Source organism: Microtus pennsylvanicus, chromosome 3, assembly GCF_037038515.1.
Source record: "Microtus pennsylvanicus isolate mMicPen1 chromosome 3, mMicPen1.hap1, whole genome shotgun sequence".
NCBI lineage: Eukaryota > Metazoa > Chordata > Mammalia > Rodentia > Cricetidae > Microtus > Microtus pennsylvanicus.
The window spans coordinates 61,447,732-61,461,070 of NC_134581.1; the positions used below are offsets into that span (position 1 = coordinate 61,447,732).

At 44.8% G+C, this 13,339-nt stretch overlaps 1 protein-coding gene across 6 annotated transcripts in view; it reads right to left on the reverse strand.

Moving 5' to 3' along the window:
- Adpgk (ADP dependent glucokinase) overlaps positions 1-13,339 on the reverse strand; it is a 46,764-nt gene that overhangs the window by 12,466 nt on the left and 20,959 nt on the right. For 2 of the 6 annotated variants that reach the window (XR_012910007.1, XM_075965697.1), the window contains exons 4-7: positions 9,116-9,236; positions 6,280-6,476; positions 5,636-5,734; positions 1,210-1,250 (exon numbers count right to left, since the gene is read on the reverse strand). Coding sequence is in view for 5 of the 6 variants with exons in the window: in XM_075965697.1 (XP_075821812.1) it covers positions 1,210-1,250; positions 5,636-5,734; positions 6,280-6,476; positions 9,116-9,236 (458 nt within the window). In the remaining variant the exon portion in view is untranslated. Of the gene's footprint in view, positions 1-1,209; positions 1,251-3,179; positions 4,654-5,635; positions 5,735-6,279; positions 6,477-9,115; positions 9,237-11,581; positions 11,601-13,339 lie in introns of those variants that run through there. The other 4 variants (XM_075965696.1, XM_075965694.1, XM_075965698.1 and 1 more) reach the window with 3 other exon arrangements.

Genomic DNA, 13,339 nt, shown 5'->3' on the forward strand with positions numbered 1-13,339 from the left:
TCCACCACACAGATGCCCAAACCTGGAAGCAAATCAAGATATCTACAAGTAAGTAGGTAAATAAATTTCAGTAGAGCCATACAAAAGGAAGAGTACAAAATGGAGCTGAATCAAGCTGAGAAAATCTATGGTTAGTGTATAATACTAAGTGAAAACCAGTTTGAAATACCCACAAACTGCTTGATCCCAATGATGATCTGGATATCTATCTAGTCATTCCACAATGTGAGCAGTATTTCAAAACTATGTTATTCACACACAACACACACATATACACAAAATAAAAAATAAACCTGTCCTCAGATTAACACTGCATAGGAATTAAGTCAAACTCCATTACAGACCTAACTGTAAACACTGAAGCTATAAAGTGCCACGAAACCCCCACCTGAGACTGCGTGGATTATGTGCCATGTTTCCCAGGGAAGACAACTGTTAGGACATTAACATTAGGCTGAAGCTTGGAGAAAACAGACCTAACAAAGACCTTATCAGACCTGACAACATGAAGAAATCGTACAGCTCAATAATAAACAAACATTACACCAACCCAACACCCAATTAGGACAAAGTGTGCAACTTTACAGAGGGAAGTATAGGAGTGGCCAATGAGCACTAGCGCCTAGCGTTTGTCATGTGAGAAACAGAAAAAGCAGTCATTACCCACCAGAATGGCTCCAACTGAACACTGAAAACTCCCACTGTTAGCAAGAACAAGACAGAATCAGAACTTGTCAGCAGGCATGTAGTCTAGCCTGGCAATTCTGGTCCTAAAGTTTCTCATCTGAAAAGAACCTATTCAAGCTCTTGGTAAGAGATTCTTTACCTCAAAGTGGGAACTTGTATGTACTTACAGCCACAAAATACGGAGCTGTACGAAACACGCATGACTCTATATTGTTTTGTTTTTTTGTTTTTGTTTTTCAAGACAGGGTTTCTCTGTAGCTTTTGAGGCTGTCCTGGATCTAGCTCTTGTAGACCAGGCTGGCCTTGAAGTCACAGAGATCCGCCTGCCTCTGCCTCCCGAGTGCTAGGATTAAAGGCATGTGCCACCACTGCAGGACTCTATATATTTAATGAGTAGCTTTATACAGGACTAGACAGTGGAGGGAAAAAATAGTTGACTAGGGGTCAGGGTTAGGGATGGGATGACTTGAAGGAGGCATGGAGGATTTAGCCGGTGATGGAAATACATTTGCTGAGACTTACCAAGTGATAAATCGTGCAGCTTCATCACGTAAATTTTTAACCTAAAACACAACAAAACAAGAAAAAGCTGTATCACAAAAACAGCTTTCAAATGACTTAAAGTGGTCTTAGGCCCAGAGGTTGCCTGTTCAGCTTAGTGAGAAGTGATTATTAAAATTATGTGCTGTATACTGTGTTAAATTCATGCAGAGTGCATCTGTCTCCTCTATAAACAACCCCGAGAGGAAGGTACCACGATAGCCCCATTTTACAGCTAAGTGAGGCAAGCCAAGGGAACCTGTTAGACAGCATTATCAAGTAACAATCGCCAACTCAAATACCCTTTATGAATTTGGATTATGCCTATTGATATGTACCCCTGCCTTAAGCCCCTCAGTAAGAGAATAAAATGCAGACTCAGTGTGATGATTAGGGTTACCTGCCTTTGACTGCCATCTTATCTTCTAGTGGTATTGCAGGCTGTAGCTTTTCCCAGGTTAAATCAATTTCAAAGGAGCATACCCGGGCATGTACAGTTTCTAGGTGGCCCTTTGTCTCCTTATAAACCCTGTGTGGAAACCTGAGTCTGGGGTTGAGGAGCACAGCCCCACCTGTTGAGTTCCACCCACCTCTGCACATTCATCCCAGGCATCAGATTCTAGTCTTGCTTTTATGGCTTAGCCTCCTTCACAGAAAGGCATTCTGCAGACAGGTGTATGCCCTGGGCATTCAATCTATACAATACAGTAAAACCTTCTAACATACATTCTGGTACATTTTACTCCCATCAAAAATTGACCTATCAATTTTAGACAATTTATTTATTTTGTTTTGGCAGTGTAGGTGCTGGGATCTGAACTGGGTCTTCCTCACTGCAGTAGACACTCTCCAGCTTCCTGGATCTAGCAACCATTAATGCCCAAGGCCCATCTGTGACAAACACTTGGAGGGGCTGGGGCTGGAGTGTGGTGCCAAAGCTGGCCCTGCTAATTCTCAGGGGGCAGCAAACATGCCAGTGGCGTAGGTGGCGCTCACCACACCTGTCACTATAGTCTTTATTGGTATTACCAGCAAAACCCAGAGAGGTGTTTGAGACTATACTTAGGGCAGAAGCTGAACAAATAAAGACCAAGGGAAAGAACACATGAGAGCTTACAAAGTCTTGGCCTTAAAAAAGTTATCTCGCTGGGCGGTGGTGGCGCATGCCTTTAATCCCAGCACTCGGGAGGCAGAGGCAGGCGGATCTCTGTGAGTTCGAGGCCAGCCTGGTGTACAAGAGCTAGTTCCAGGACAGGAACCAAAAGCTACGGAGAAACCCTGTCTTGAAAATCAAAAAAAAAAAAAAAAGTTATCTCCTCTCACTTCAGCTTCCTGAAATGCTGAAGCCCTGGTGGTGCTCACCTGAATCTCAGCACTTAGGTGACTTAAAAAGAAAAGGCATAGAAACTTTTTTTTTTTGAGACAGGGTCTGTGTAGATCAGGCTGGCCTCAAACTCAAAGATCTGCTTGTTTCTGCCTCCCAGAAAACTAATTTTAACTGAGCTTCTTAGGAGGTGGAGGATTAAACGACAGCCACCAGTATCCTTAGATGTTTGCTTTCAATTTCAAGATTCGTATTTGTGTAGACTTCAGTTTTCTCTAAAACAGAGCAGACTTTCCCGCTTACCCAGAGCAGAGAGGGTAGTTTGCGATCCCACGAGCAGCTGCAGGGCTGGCGTGAATGGCTCCTGTCCTGTGCCACTCACATCTTGCTCTTTGAACTAGGAAGCTTTTGGCTCTTTGACATGGCTATGCTTTCACTTATCCTGAAGGCAGCTCCACAGCAGAAGCTTCTGAGACTTTGATCCTGACAAGCCTACTGCTAGGGCTCAGCTCGGGGGCTACCTAACCCATTGGCAGGAACAAAGAACAAAGGCCTCAGCAGCCAAGTGCCATGCAAGCCACTAGATCTGTTCAGAGTGAGATGAGAACAAAATCGATTAGACTCAGGATCCCTGAAATGTAAATTCTTTTATTATTTTTAAAAGCACACAGAAATCTTGATTTATTAAAAAAATATACAACATGACACATTTATTCATGATCTTGGGGCTCTTATGAGGTCAAACTCTTTAATGGCGGTGTCAAAGCAAACACGAAACACGTGTTCTACACAGAAGCACATTCCAGTTGTAAAGCGGATCTCTTCAAGGCTCAGGAGGAACAAGTACCAGGGTTCTGCTGTAGAGAGCTCTTCCAGGGCTGAGCAATGGGGCTGACTGAGTCCAGCCAGCCCCAGTCTATGGAGCTGGGGCAGGAAGGCATGGTCCTTCCAAGCAAGTTTAGATTGATGAGGCGGCTCAGGCCTTGCCAGCATCTCCAGTCTGAGATCATAAAGCACAGGACAGTTTTATCCTTTCTTGTGGCTCTGACCTATGTCTGAGCAGGAGGCTGAGAAGGAATGCACATCAAATATTGTCACTGTAACACTGAATGGACAGCTTGATTCTGCCCAGGAACATAAGCTTTATGAACAGTCAGGCTTGTGGGGAGGGACTGCCCTTCTCTAGTGGGCAAAGAGAAAAGTGCTCTCTGTGGCTGGATGAGCTCTCCAGAGTTAAATGTCATGTAACACCTGGTGGTACATCAACTGGGGACTCAGGAATGGAGGCTCTAACCTTTGTAACACAACATAAAAAACAAAAATCTCATTAATACATGACTAAGTTTCAATTAAACCTGAAGTGTTTTTATGCAATTGCCAACAGGCTGGAATGTATCTGTACAGTTTAATCTGCTGTGATTTCTTTGGCTGTCTTCCAATTAGGTCTAGGAACTGTTCTGACACCCACAGCCTATTTTCCAAGCTATATTATTCCTGGAATTCTGAAGATGGGTGGTTTTCATTCCTCACGCGAACTGCCTACAGTCTTCCTAATCAGGATGTGCTTCTGAATAGAAGAGGCCTTCAGCTGAAATGGCATCACCAAGGCCCACAGTTCGAATGGGGTCTTTACACACCAACACAGGTGTGAAATGGAAGGTTATTCCCTCCCTATGCCACTCCACCACTGGCTTATTTGGGTTTAATACAATTCTGGAGCCGGACTCCGAATGGGATGTCATGAACTCTTGAGGTGCTCTTAGAGATACTCGGCTGGCATCTATGGTTTCAGTGGCGCAGGCTTGTGTCCCAGCCACACGAGCTCCTGCAGCCACAGCCGCAAGCTGGTTGGCCCAGTGTCCATCCACAGTTGCCAGGATGTGGTAGACCAGTGTGTGGAAATGGATCCTGGTGAGATCTGAGGATCTGGTTTTACTCCTTCCATGTTCCTTCAAGATCCAGAAGAGAATGTCACTGACCATGCCCACATCAGGAACACCATCCCAGGAGGAGAGAGAAGCATGAGGTCCAGATGCTGACTGGCTGAGAAACAACAGCTCCTGTTCATTCAGCCCAAGAGAAGTCACTGCGGGAAAGACCTGCTAACAAAAATAATGACAAGTCTCTTTTTGGTGGACACAACCTAGCTCCTGGTATATTAGTATTAGGACACAGCCAATGATGAAATGTCAGGCAGGGACCATCTTTCTTCTTACCATGGCCCGTCTCTGAAACCAGTTTCACGAATTAAATCTGTTTCCACTTCATGACTACTTGGGAAACTGTATAGAGTTGCCTCAATACCCTCTAGACCTAGACTTGCTATATGTCACTGTAGAAAGGGCCGAAGACTTGCTGTGCCTTTGCCTCTGTACATAGATCAGATACTTTCACCATTGAGAGCTCATGGGTGTCAGCAGGCATCCTGCCTGTTAAACTTCCGTGTTTTCTTACCAATGCATAACACAAGACTGGAGTTACAAATGAAACTGATGAGATTGCTGAGCAGGTGTGGGGTGGAAGCAGAGGTCACCCCAGATCTTTTCACACTATCTGGTGTAAGTTCATATGTCACCTAAGCTCATAAAGCTAATGAGTAGCTAAGCTAATGTGCCAGCCCAGGTGTGGAACGCCTATGTTTAGGCCTGACTCAGTGGGATTTATCCAAATCATCCCTGCTGTCTAGAGGGAGGTGACCTAAGATACCTAGCACTGGGGAGTCATGTTTGCCTAAAGTTTGTGTTGAATTAAAAGGAGCTGACTTGGGCTTTCAGCTTTGCCTCTGAAATCTGCAAAACAAACAAACAAAATCCCCCAACACTCTTCACTTCAACATCCTCTCTCCAAAGGAAGAAACATGTCTCAGGCCGTGGGTTATTCTGCCACAGTCCTAACCCAGTAGGAAATATTATTCCAACAGTCCTTGATCCATTCTGGCTCATCCATACTTAGATCTTAGTGACACAACACCTACATGTCAATTAGTAAACCTGTCAGAGCCCAAACATCTGATCTCCTGGGAGAAAGGAACTTCCCTTTGAGGCCCCAGGCCAGAGGCAGCCAGTGAATGGCCCATGTGGTTACCTGATGCACAATGCTGCTCATGAGCTCCCTGTTGGTCATACTGGCCAGCTCTAGATGAATTGGAATACCAGTGGGGATGTCAGAAATGGAGGTCACGACCTGCAAAGAGGACAACAGCAGTGCCATTAGGATAGAAGTCAGGCAGAAGGGAGGGCAAGATTAGGTCCTGAGTAGCCGGGATGTACTCGAAACACCCTTTGTGTCCTCATGAACTGGGTCCCCACCTCCTCTGTGAACAATGGTTGCTTTTCCCCAATAGAAAAACTCTACTCTGTAGGGAGCAACCAGGGCTTTAGAATCAGAGGACACAGAACTGCACCCGTATGTTCATGTCTCCTATTCCTGGGACCTAATCTGAGCCGTTGGCCCCAATGTATACAAACCTGCATGAAGCACAGCATAGCTGGTGTGAAGTGAGATGGTACGGAAAACACAGGACATAGCTACAAACCCTGCAGCTTGCAGCCACACTCAGTTAAGCACAGCATGTAGAGGCGCAGGCAAGATGTCTTCAATTGCCTTTCTCCTGCTACTACTTTGACAGAGCAGAGCCTAAGACAAGCCAGCATCAGCTAGAGGCTCAGTGGCAGGAGCCTGACAGAAAACACCAGCTGAGACCTATGGGTCTGTAACAGAGCCATTACCTCCAAGAGCCTCTTCCTCTGGAGCTCCTTGCTTTGTCCCTCCATCATGTGCAATCCAGAGAGGACCACCAGGTCAGGCTGGAACTCCTCCAGGCTAGACACAAACACCTCCAGCATATTCATGGCCCCGTTGGAGAGGTCGTGAGAGAAGATGAACCGGTTGGCATGGGGAGCTTTAAACGGGCCCCACTCCTCCCCTAGAAAATCCCAGTCAACACATGGGAGAAAAGGAAGAGGCTTTCAGTTTCCCAGCTGCAGGGCACAGCAGGGGCCTCACAGGAGCCTCGGCTCTGAGCAGACCCTAGAGCAGTATAAAGTCTGCAGGGTGCTGCATCCAGGACCGGACTGCAGTAGATAAAAACACAAATCAAAACCTAAACCCAAATCTAATAAAGAAACAGAAACAGGATGAGCCCTGTGCCTTTTAAGGTCACCAGCTCCCCTTTAGTTCCAAAGAAGCTCTGCTGAACTCCAGCACAGGTCATGTCTACAGAGCACACAGAACATATCAGCATATAGTAAGCCTGCACACCCAACAGAGGGGCCATGCTGCCCTCTCAAGGGCCATACCCTGAGTACTTTTCAGAGCTGGAAGCTAAATATGCTGAAAGCCTGAGCCTAGCTGACTGCACCTTTTGCTCCTGCCCACTGGAGGTTTCTGGGCTTGTGGTCTAAGACTATCTAGGTGTTTCAGCCATTTCTGTGCAGAGTGGCTTTGGAGTAATGACTATTCAGTGGCAAGTTAAAATACTACTACTTCCCTAAATGCGTCCTTCTCCTACTTCCTTGGCAGGGCCACTAGTGTGCCCTCTTGTAGGACCTGGCATAGTTCTGCACTGACCTGTGCAGGTATCCATTGCCTATAGCCCCTGCGCTGAGGGCAGCTATGTTTCCCTCATCACATCCCTACTGCCTCACAACGCATCTGCCACACAGCCACGAGAATGAATTAGCAAAGAACAAGGGAATCAGAAAGCAGACAGATGACCTAAATGACCACAAGGACAAAAAAAAAAAATCTAGTACTTCTGCAATCAAGACTACACAATGGTTAAAACAAGCTGTTCTCCATTGGACACTGCTAGGAAGTATTGTCCCTCTTAGCCTGGGGAAAAGAGTCTCTGAGTTCTTCAGGGAATGAACAGGCCTTTCCCAGGCGGGACAGGAGAGAATGGAGCGTGCTGCTGTTTCCACAGACAGGACTGAGGGAGTGGCCTGACACGGGTGCAGCTAATGCTCCTCTCCTCACCAAACTCTATTAGTTTCTGCAGCAATCTCTTCTCTCAATGTATCAACTCAGTGAACCTCTGCAGTGACTCACTTAATTCCCAGACTAAGCCTGAAAGTGAGCTTTTCTGAGGTGCTCTGGAAGGACAGAGAGAAGAAAAAAAGAAAAAAAAGAAAAAGAAAGTTGAAAAATGTTCTTGGAATTTACCAATCCAGGCTACAGAAAAGCCAGTAACTGCTTCTGTTAAGGTTACTGAAGGCTGCTGCCATCAGACTCTACCTGGAACCTATGGCAGCTTCACATGAGGGTAACAGAAGGCCACTGCTTTGTCCAAGAAAACAAAAAACAAAAAACCTAGGCATCTGAACGAACAAAAATAGGAGGCTTATTAAGCCAAGGACAGAGATTCTTTTTGAGAGAGCTGAGTGGGCTCCCTACCAAAAGAGTCAGAGCTCTGACACAGTACCATCTCCACTCCCAAGTCACCGTGAGAAATGCCCAGGCATTTTCTATGGGTGCCTATAGAAGTGGCAGAAGCAGGGCCCTGGCACACACCTTAGAGATCCAGAACCTTCTAGGCAGTGGTCCTAAAGCAGTTCACAAGGCTTAAAACCCACTCCCAGGTTCATCTTTGCCACCACATTTAGTGGTAAAAAGACACATTTATGTCCCATTTGGGGAAACTGAACTCAGCAACTCAAAGCCTGGGTATTATTAAATGTTGATTCCCTACTAAAACATTCTGCTTCTAAGTTTAGACCTGCCCTCCATAAGTCCCCGGCTGTTTCTAGTGTATGTCAGAGGACTGGAAACATCCAATCCCTCGGGGTACTTTTCAAGAAGCATATATTTGTACCACACATGACAGTTTCTTACTTTAGATGAGGGTCCCCGTTTGACTCAGAAGTGACTCACTGAAGACCATTAAGTACTGCTCTAGGGACACCCATCAGTCTGTGTGGATGCCCAGTCAGAAAATAAGAGTTCTTCAGCACAGGAAAAGATGTAATAGGAAACACACAAAATTATTTGTGTCCAGGTATTAAAGATTTGTTGAGGAATCAGACCTTCATTCTTGTAACATAAAATCCACTGGGATAGGTGTACTGTGGACTCATAACACTGGAATATTATGTAACAGGAAGAAACATAAATAACACTGCATTTCACCTCCAGGAAAAGAATGACGTGCCCCATGAAAGCTTGCCAGAGGCCTGGTACCAATCTCAAACAGCCTGGAAGGGCTGAGCCTGAAAAGTTCATGGCAGAATCCAAAAGAAATGAGCAAACATTTGCTGTCCTTCTTAGCTCTTGGTAATAAAGAAAAGCTTTATTATAAGCATGTGCTCATTCTTACTTTTAATCAAGACAGATGTCTCCTGCAGCCTCTTTCTCTAGGTTCATACCAGTGCAGTCTGCAGACGGGAGGGAGCACTGTCTTCAACACTGTTATATTCCATGGAGACAATGGCTAACAGGAAATCTTTGGTTCAGGAGCCTACTGCGACAAGGACTCCTGGCCCAGTCAAACCCTGTACCACACAGTCCTCTTCCCGTTCTCCCATCAGCACTCAGATGCTCCACCACCCACACCCCTGACTTCCTCACCTGCTAGGTACTCTAGAATGAGGTGGAACTCATCCACTTCCTGCAGTGACTCTGGTGGAACAAACACATTGTCATCAAGAAGTTCATGCAGCTTTGGACCAATTGGACCACAAAGAAGAACCTAGAGAGAAGAAGCAACATCAAGTTAGTCTCCTGCAGAATCCAAACAGTAACTAGGAAGGTGTGTTTGAGTCAATTCTATTCATTTAGCAAGCTATCAGAATCCAACTGAATTTCAAAAGCTCCTGCTTTGGAGGTTTGTAGCACAGGACTCTTCACTGCCAAGGCTTAGGATTTTAGGAGTATGACCATAATGTGCCTAGAAATGGGAATGACAAAGTCCTTGTTATTCGGTATCTATACAACTTCTGTGGCCCACACTCAGTCACAGAATGAATGTGTCTTCCTCAAGTCCGGACACTGAAGGACTAACCCCAAGGTGATGCTGTTGGAGCTAGAGCCTTTATGAGAATGAAGATTAAATAAGGTCTTAGTCAGACGGAACTCAGAGAAAACGATTTGTACACCCCTCAGAACACAGCTGGCCATCTACAAGCAGCAAAAGGGCCCTTTACACCTCCATGAGACCTTCATTTTGGACCTTTGAGCCTCCAAAACTGAGAAAGTAGATTTTTGTTTTAACACAGTATATACACACACACACACCCTATATTCTCAGGATGGAGTGGGTGTGTTTCTTTCTTTTCCCGAGATGATACTGGCTAGCCCTCTGCCTCCTTAGCCTCCTGGGTAGCTGGAATGGCAAGCGTGCATTACTGTGTGAAGCCCCTACAAAGTCTTGTTAAAACTCCTTGTATTCTGTTGGCATATAGACATGGAGGTGTTCGCACAAAGCTGCCAGATAATAAATACTTGTTTGGAATTTTTGCATAGTATAGGAAAAGAGGGCTACTTCCTCTCACCAGACTGCACTGCCCAGTGACTTAACCTGTGCGACCGCACACTCTCACTGGCCTTAACTGTTACATGGCCACACAGCCTTTCAAGCTTAGGGGGATGTGCTGCAACTTTTCCAAACCCCTTTCTTCACCCTGGACCTGAGATCCCCGGCTGTTACCTCTAGAAGCCTCTTCCTAACACAGCTGAACCACAGTCCAGTGCATAGTTTCTCTCACACCCCTCAAGGTCAGCCTAACAGTCTCAAAATATGAAGGATCCCTAACTTTGGTTCAGATTGATGCACCCTGCTCACACACTTCAAAGTCATCTTCTTTGGCAAATGAGCTCCTTATTTGTATACTGTTTTGTACAGACTCTTGGGCTTCTGGGTAAAAGTTCACCTCCCTCCCTGCTCTCCACTTTGACACGAGCCTCTTGTTAGCTCTGAAAATTTTTGGTCCTGCCACTTTATTTCCTTCCCCTAATTCTAACTTGGAGTTTTAATTCTGAGACAATAAGAGCCACATTCCTAAAACAACAAAAAAAAAAACAGGTCAAAACTACAGTTTCAAAGCACTTGGACATTAGGCAAAGTACAGTGATCCGTATGATGCATGAACGAACCTGTTGAGCCCTACAAACACATTTTACCATGAAAGAGCTTCCAGATGTTCAAAATCTGAAAGAATTTATGATTTACTAGCATACCCCTATCAAAGGAAGTGTTATTAATAAAAGGAAGTCCTTTAGGCAGAACAACAACAAGAGGTAGAACTATGGCTCAAGACCAGGAACGAAGAGAAACGGAAATGCTAACTTTAGAGTCACGCTGCTTGAAAGATAAAGATTAAAGACACAAACAACACAGCCGCAAGATTGATAACACATGTAAAACAGGTACAGCAATAACAATAGATCCTGAGATGGTTCAGTAGGTAAAAGCACTTGCCACTAAGCTGGAGGGCCTGAGCCTGATCCCTGGGGCTATATGGTTGAAGGAGAGTACTTCCACAGTCTGTCCTCTGGCTTCCATAAGTATCCATATGTATGCTATGGCACATGCACATCCACACATAAACAAATGGATATATAAAAATACAGAAACTGGGCATGGTGCTACATGCCTTCAATCTCAGCATTCCAGAGGCAGAAGGAGCCGCAGATCAACCTCTTAAATTCAAGGCCAGCCTGGTCTACATAATGAGTTCCAGGCCAGCCAGCAGTACACAGTGAGACCTTATCTCCATATAAAAAATATATATAAACAAATTCCATATGTTTACATATATAAACAAATAAAAGTAAAAATCCCCCTATTTTTAAAAAGAGGTAATTTCTAAAATCTAGTGTATTTAAAATCCTTTGGAGGTCTACAAAACTTAGCATTAAAAGGGAAAAAAAGTTCAGCATTTTAAAGATCTTACTCTGGGAGAACAGAGAGCTCCCAGGCTGCTCCTGAGGCTCATGGGACACTCATGTCTCAGCAGAAGAGGAAAGCCCAGCTCCCCCCAACCCCCACCCTCTCCACCCCCACTCCTGTAACTATAAGAAAGGTTGTGGTCTTACCTAGTGCCTGGTTTCTGGGCTGGCGTAAGTCACAGTCTGGAACTCCAGCCATTCCCCAGAAGCTGTGAGTCAGAGATCCCCATTGTAGAGAGATCTGAAGGCCCTTCCAGCCCCCCTCCCCTGCCCCCCATTGTGTTATGTAGAACAGCTAGCTCTGCTAAAACAGCTGCTCTCTACCCTGGCCCATCCCCTATAAAGGTCTTTGGAAGGTGATCTTGTGCCGGCTCCTTTCCAGAAACCTGTCATTCTTTTCTTATCGTTTCTAATAACACATGGCTGTAATAAATTGTAATATTCTGTTTTCCGGGAATGACACTGTCATTGTCCTCTTGAAGTTTCAGCAGTTGTGATCACCTATATAAACATTAAGTTTATTAAAGAGCTTTTACTGGGGAAGAGAAGTTCATTAGGCCACAAACTCCCAAGGTTCTGTTCTCCCCCTCTCCAAGAGGCAGTTTACTAGGAGAGAGATGGTGTGTCATTCTTTTCTTATCGTTTCTAATAACACATGGCTGTAATAAATTGTAATATTCTGTTTTCCGGGAATGACACTGTCATTGTCCTCTTGAAGTTTCAGCAGTTGTGATCACCTATATAAACATTAAGTTTATTAAAGAGCTTTTACTGGGGAAGAGAAGTTCATTAGGCCACAAACTCCCAAGGTTCTGTTCTCCCCCTCTCCAAGAGGCAGTTTACTAGGAGAGAGATGGTGTGTGTGTGTGTGTGTGTGTGTGCACGTGCATATGCACACACACCCGTGCATTTCCTCAGTGGTGTATCAGCTCCATGTTCCTATAAATAATGCCTCACCCACACTCTTAAAAGCAACACTAACTAAACTCACTGGTTCTGCAAGCTAGATTTGAGTGTATGTCTTACTTTGGTCTGCTGGTGGTGCCCTAATTGGGGTGAAGAGACATTGGTTTGTCTTCCTGGGAAAGATTTACATAACTGTGATAAAGATATTCAGTGTAGGACTGGAGAAATGGCATGATTGTTAAAAGCACTAGCTGCTCTTTCAGAGGAACTAGGTCCAATACCTAGCACCTACATGACAGCTGTCAACCACCTGCAAGTCCATACAAGCAAGCAAAGCACCCATACTCATTTAAAAAAAAGATGTTGCCCGGGCAGTGATGGTGCACACCTTTAATCCCAGCACTCAGGAGGCAGAGGCAGACAGATCTCTGTGAGTTTGAGGCCAGCCTGGTCTACAAGAGCTAGTTCCAGAACAGGCTCCAAAGCTACAGAGAAACCCTGTCTCGAAAAATGGGGGATCGACTTGTTTCCAAGCTTGACAGCCTAATTTGATCCCCAGAATCCATATGATGGAGGGAGATCCAACTTGGAGGACTTATCTTCTGACCTCCAGAAGTGAATTGCGCATGGGGCGTACATGATATTCCTTTATTTATTTATTTTTGAGACATAGTTTCTCTGTAGCACCTTGCCCCTTATAGAATAAAAACAAAACAAAACAAAACTGGAAGCAGAGGAAATAATTTCAACTTATTCTACTATAGAATGGCATTATTATTCTCATAGCAAAACCAGACTTTATAAGAAAAATACAAATCACTATCTCTCCATGGAAACTGACATAAACATTTTAAACAAAAGTTTAGTAAACAGAACTCAAGAAATTACAAAAGAGTAATGTATCATAAACAGTTTACCCCAGGGATACAAAGGTGATTTAATATTGAAAAATGAGGCTAGGGGTGTAGCTTGGTAGTATAGTGCTTCTCCAGCATGCAC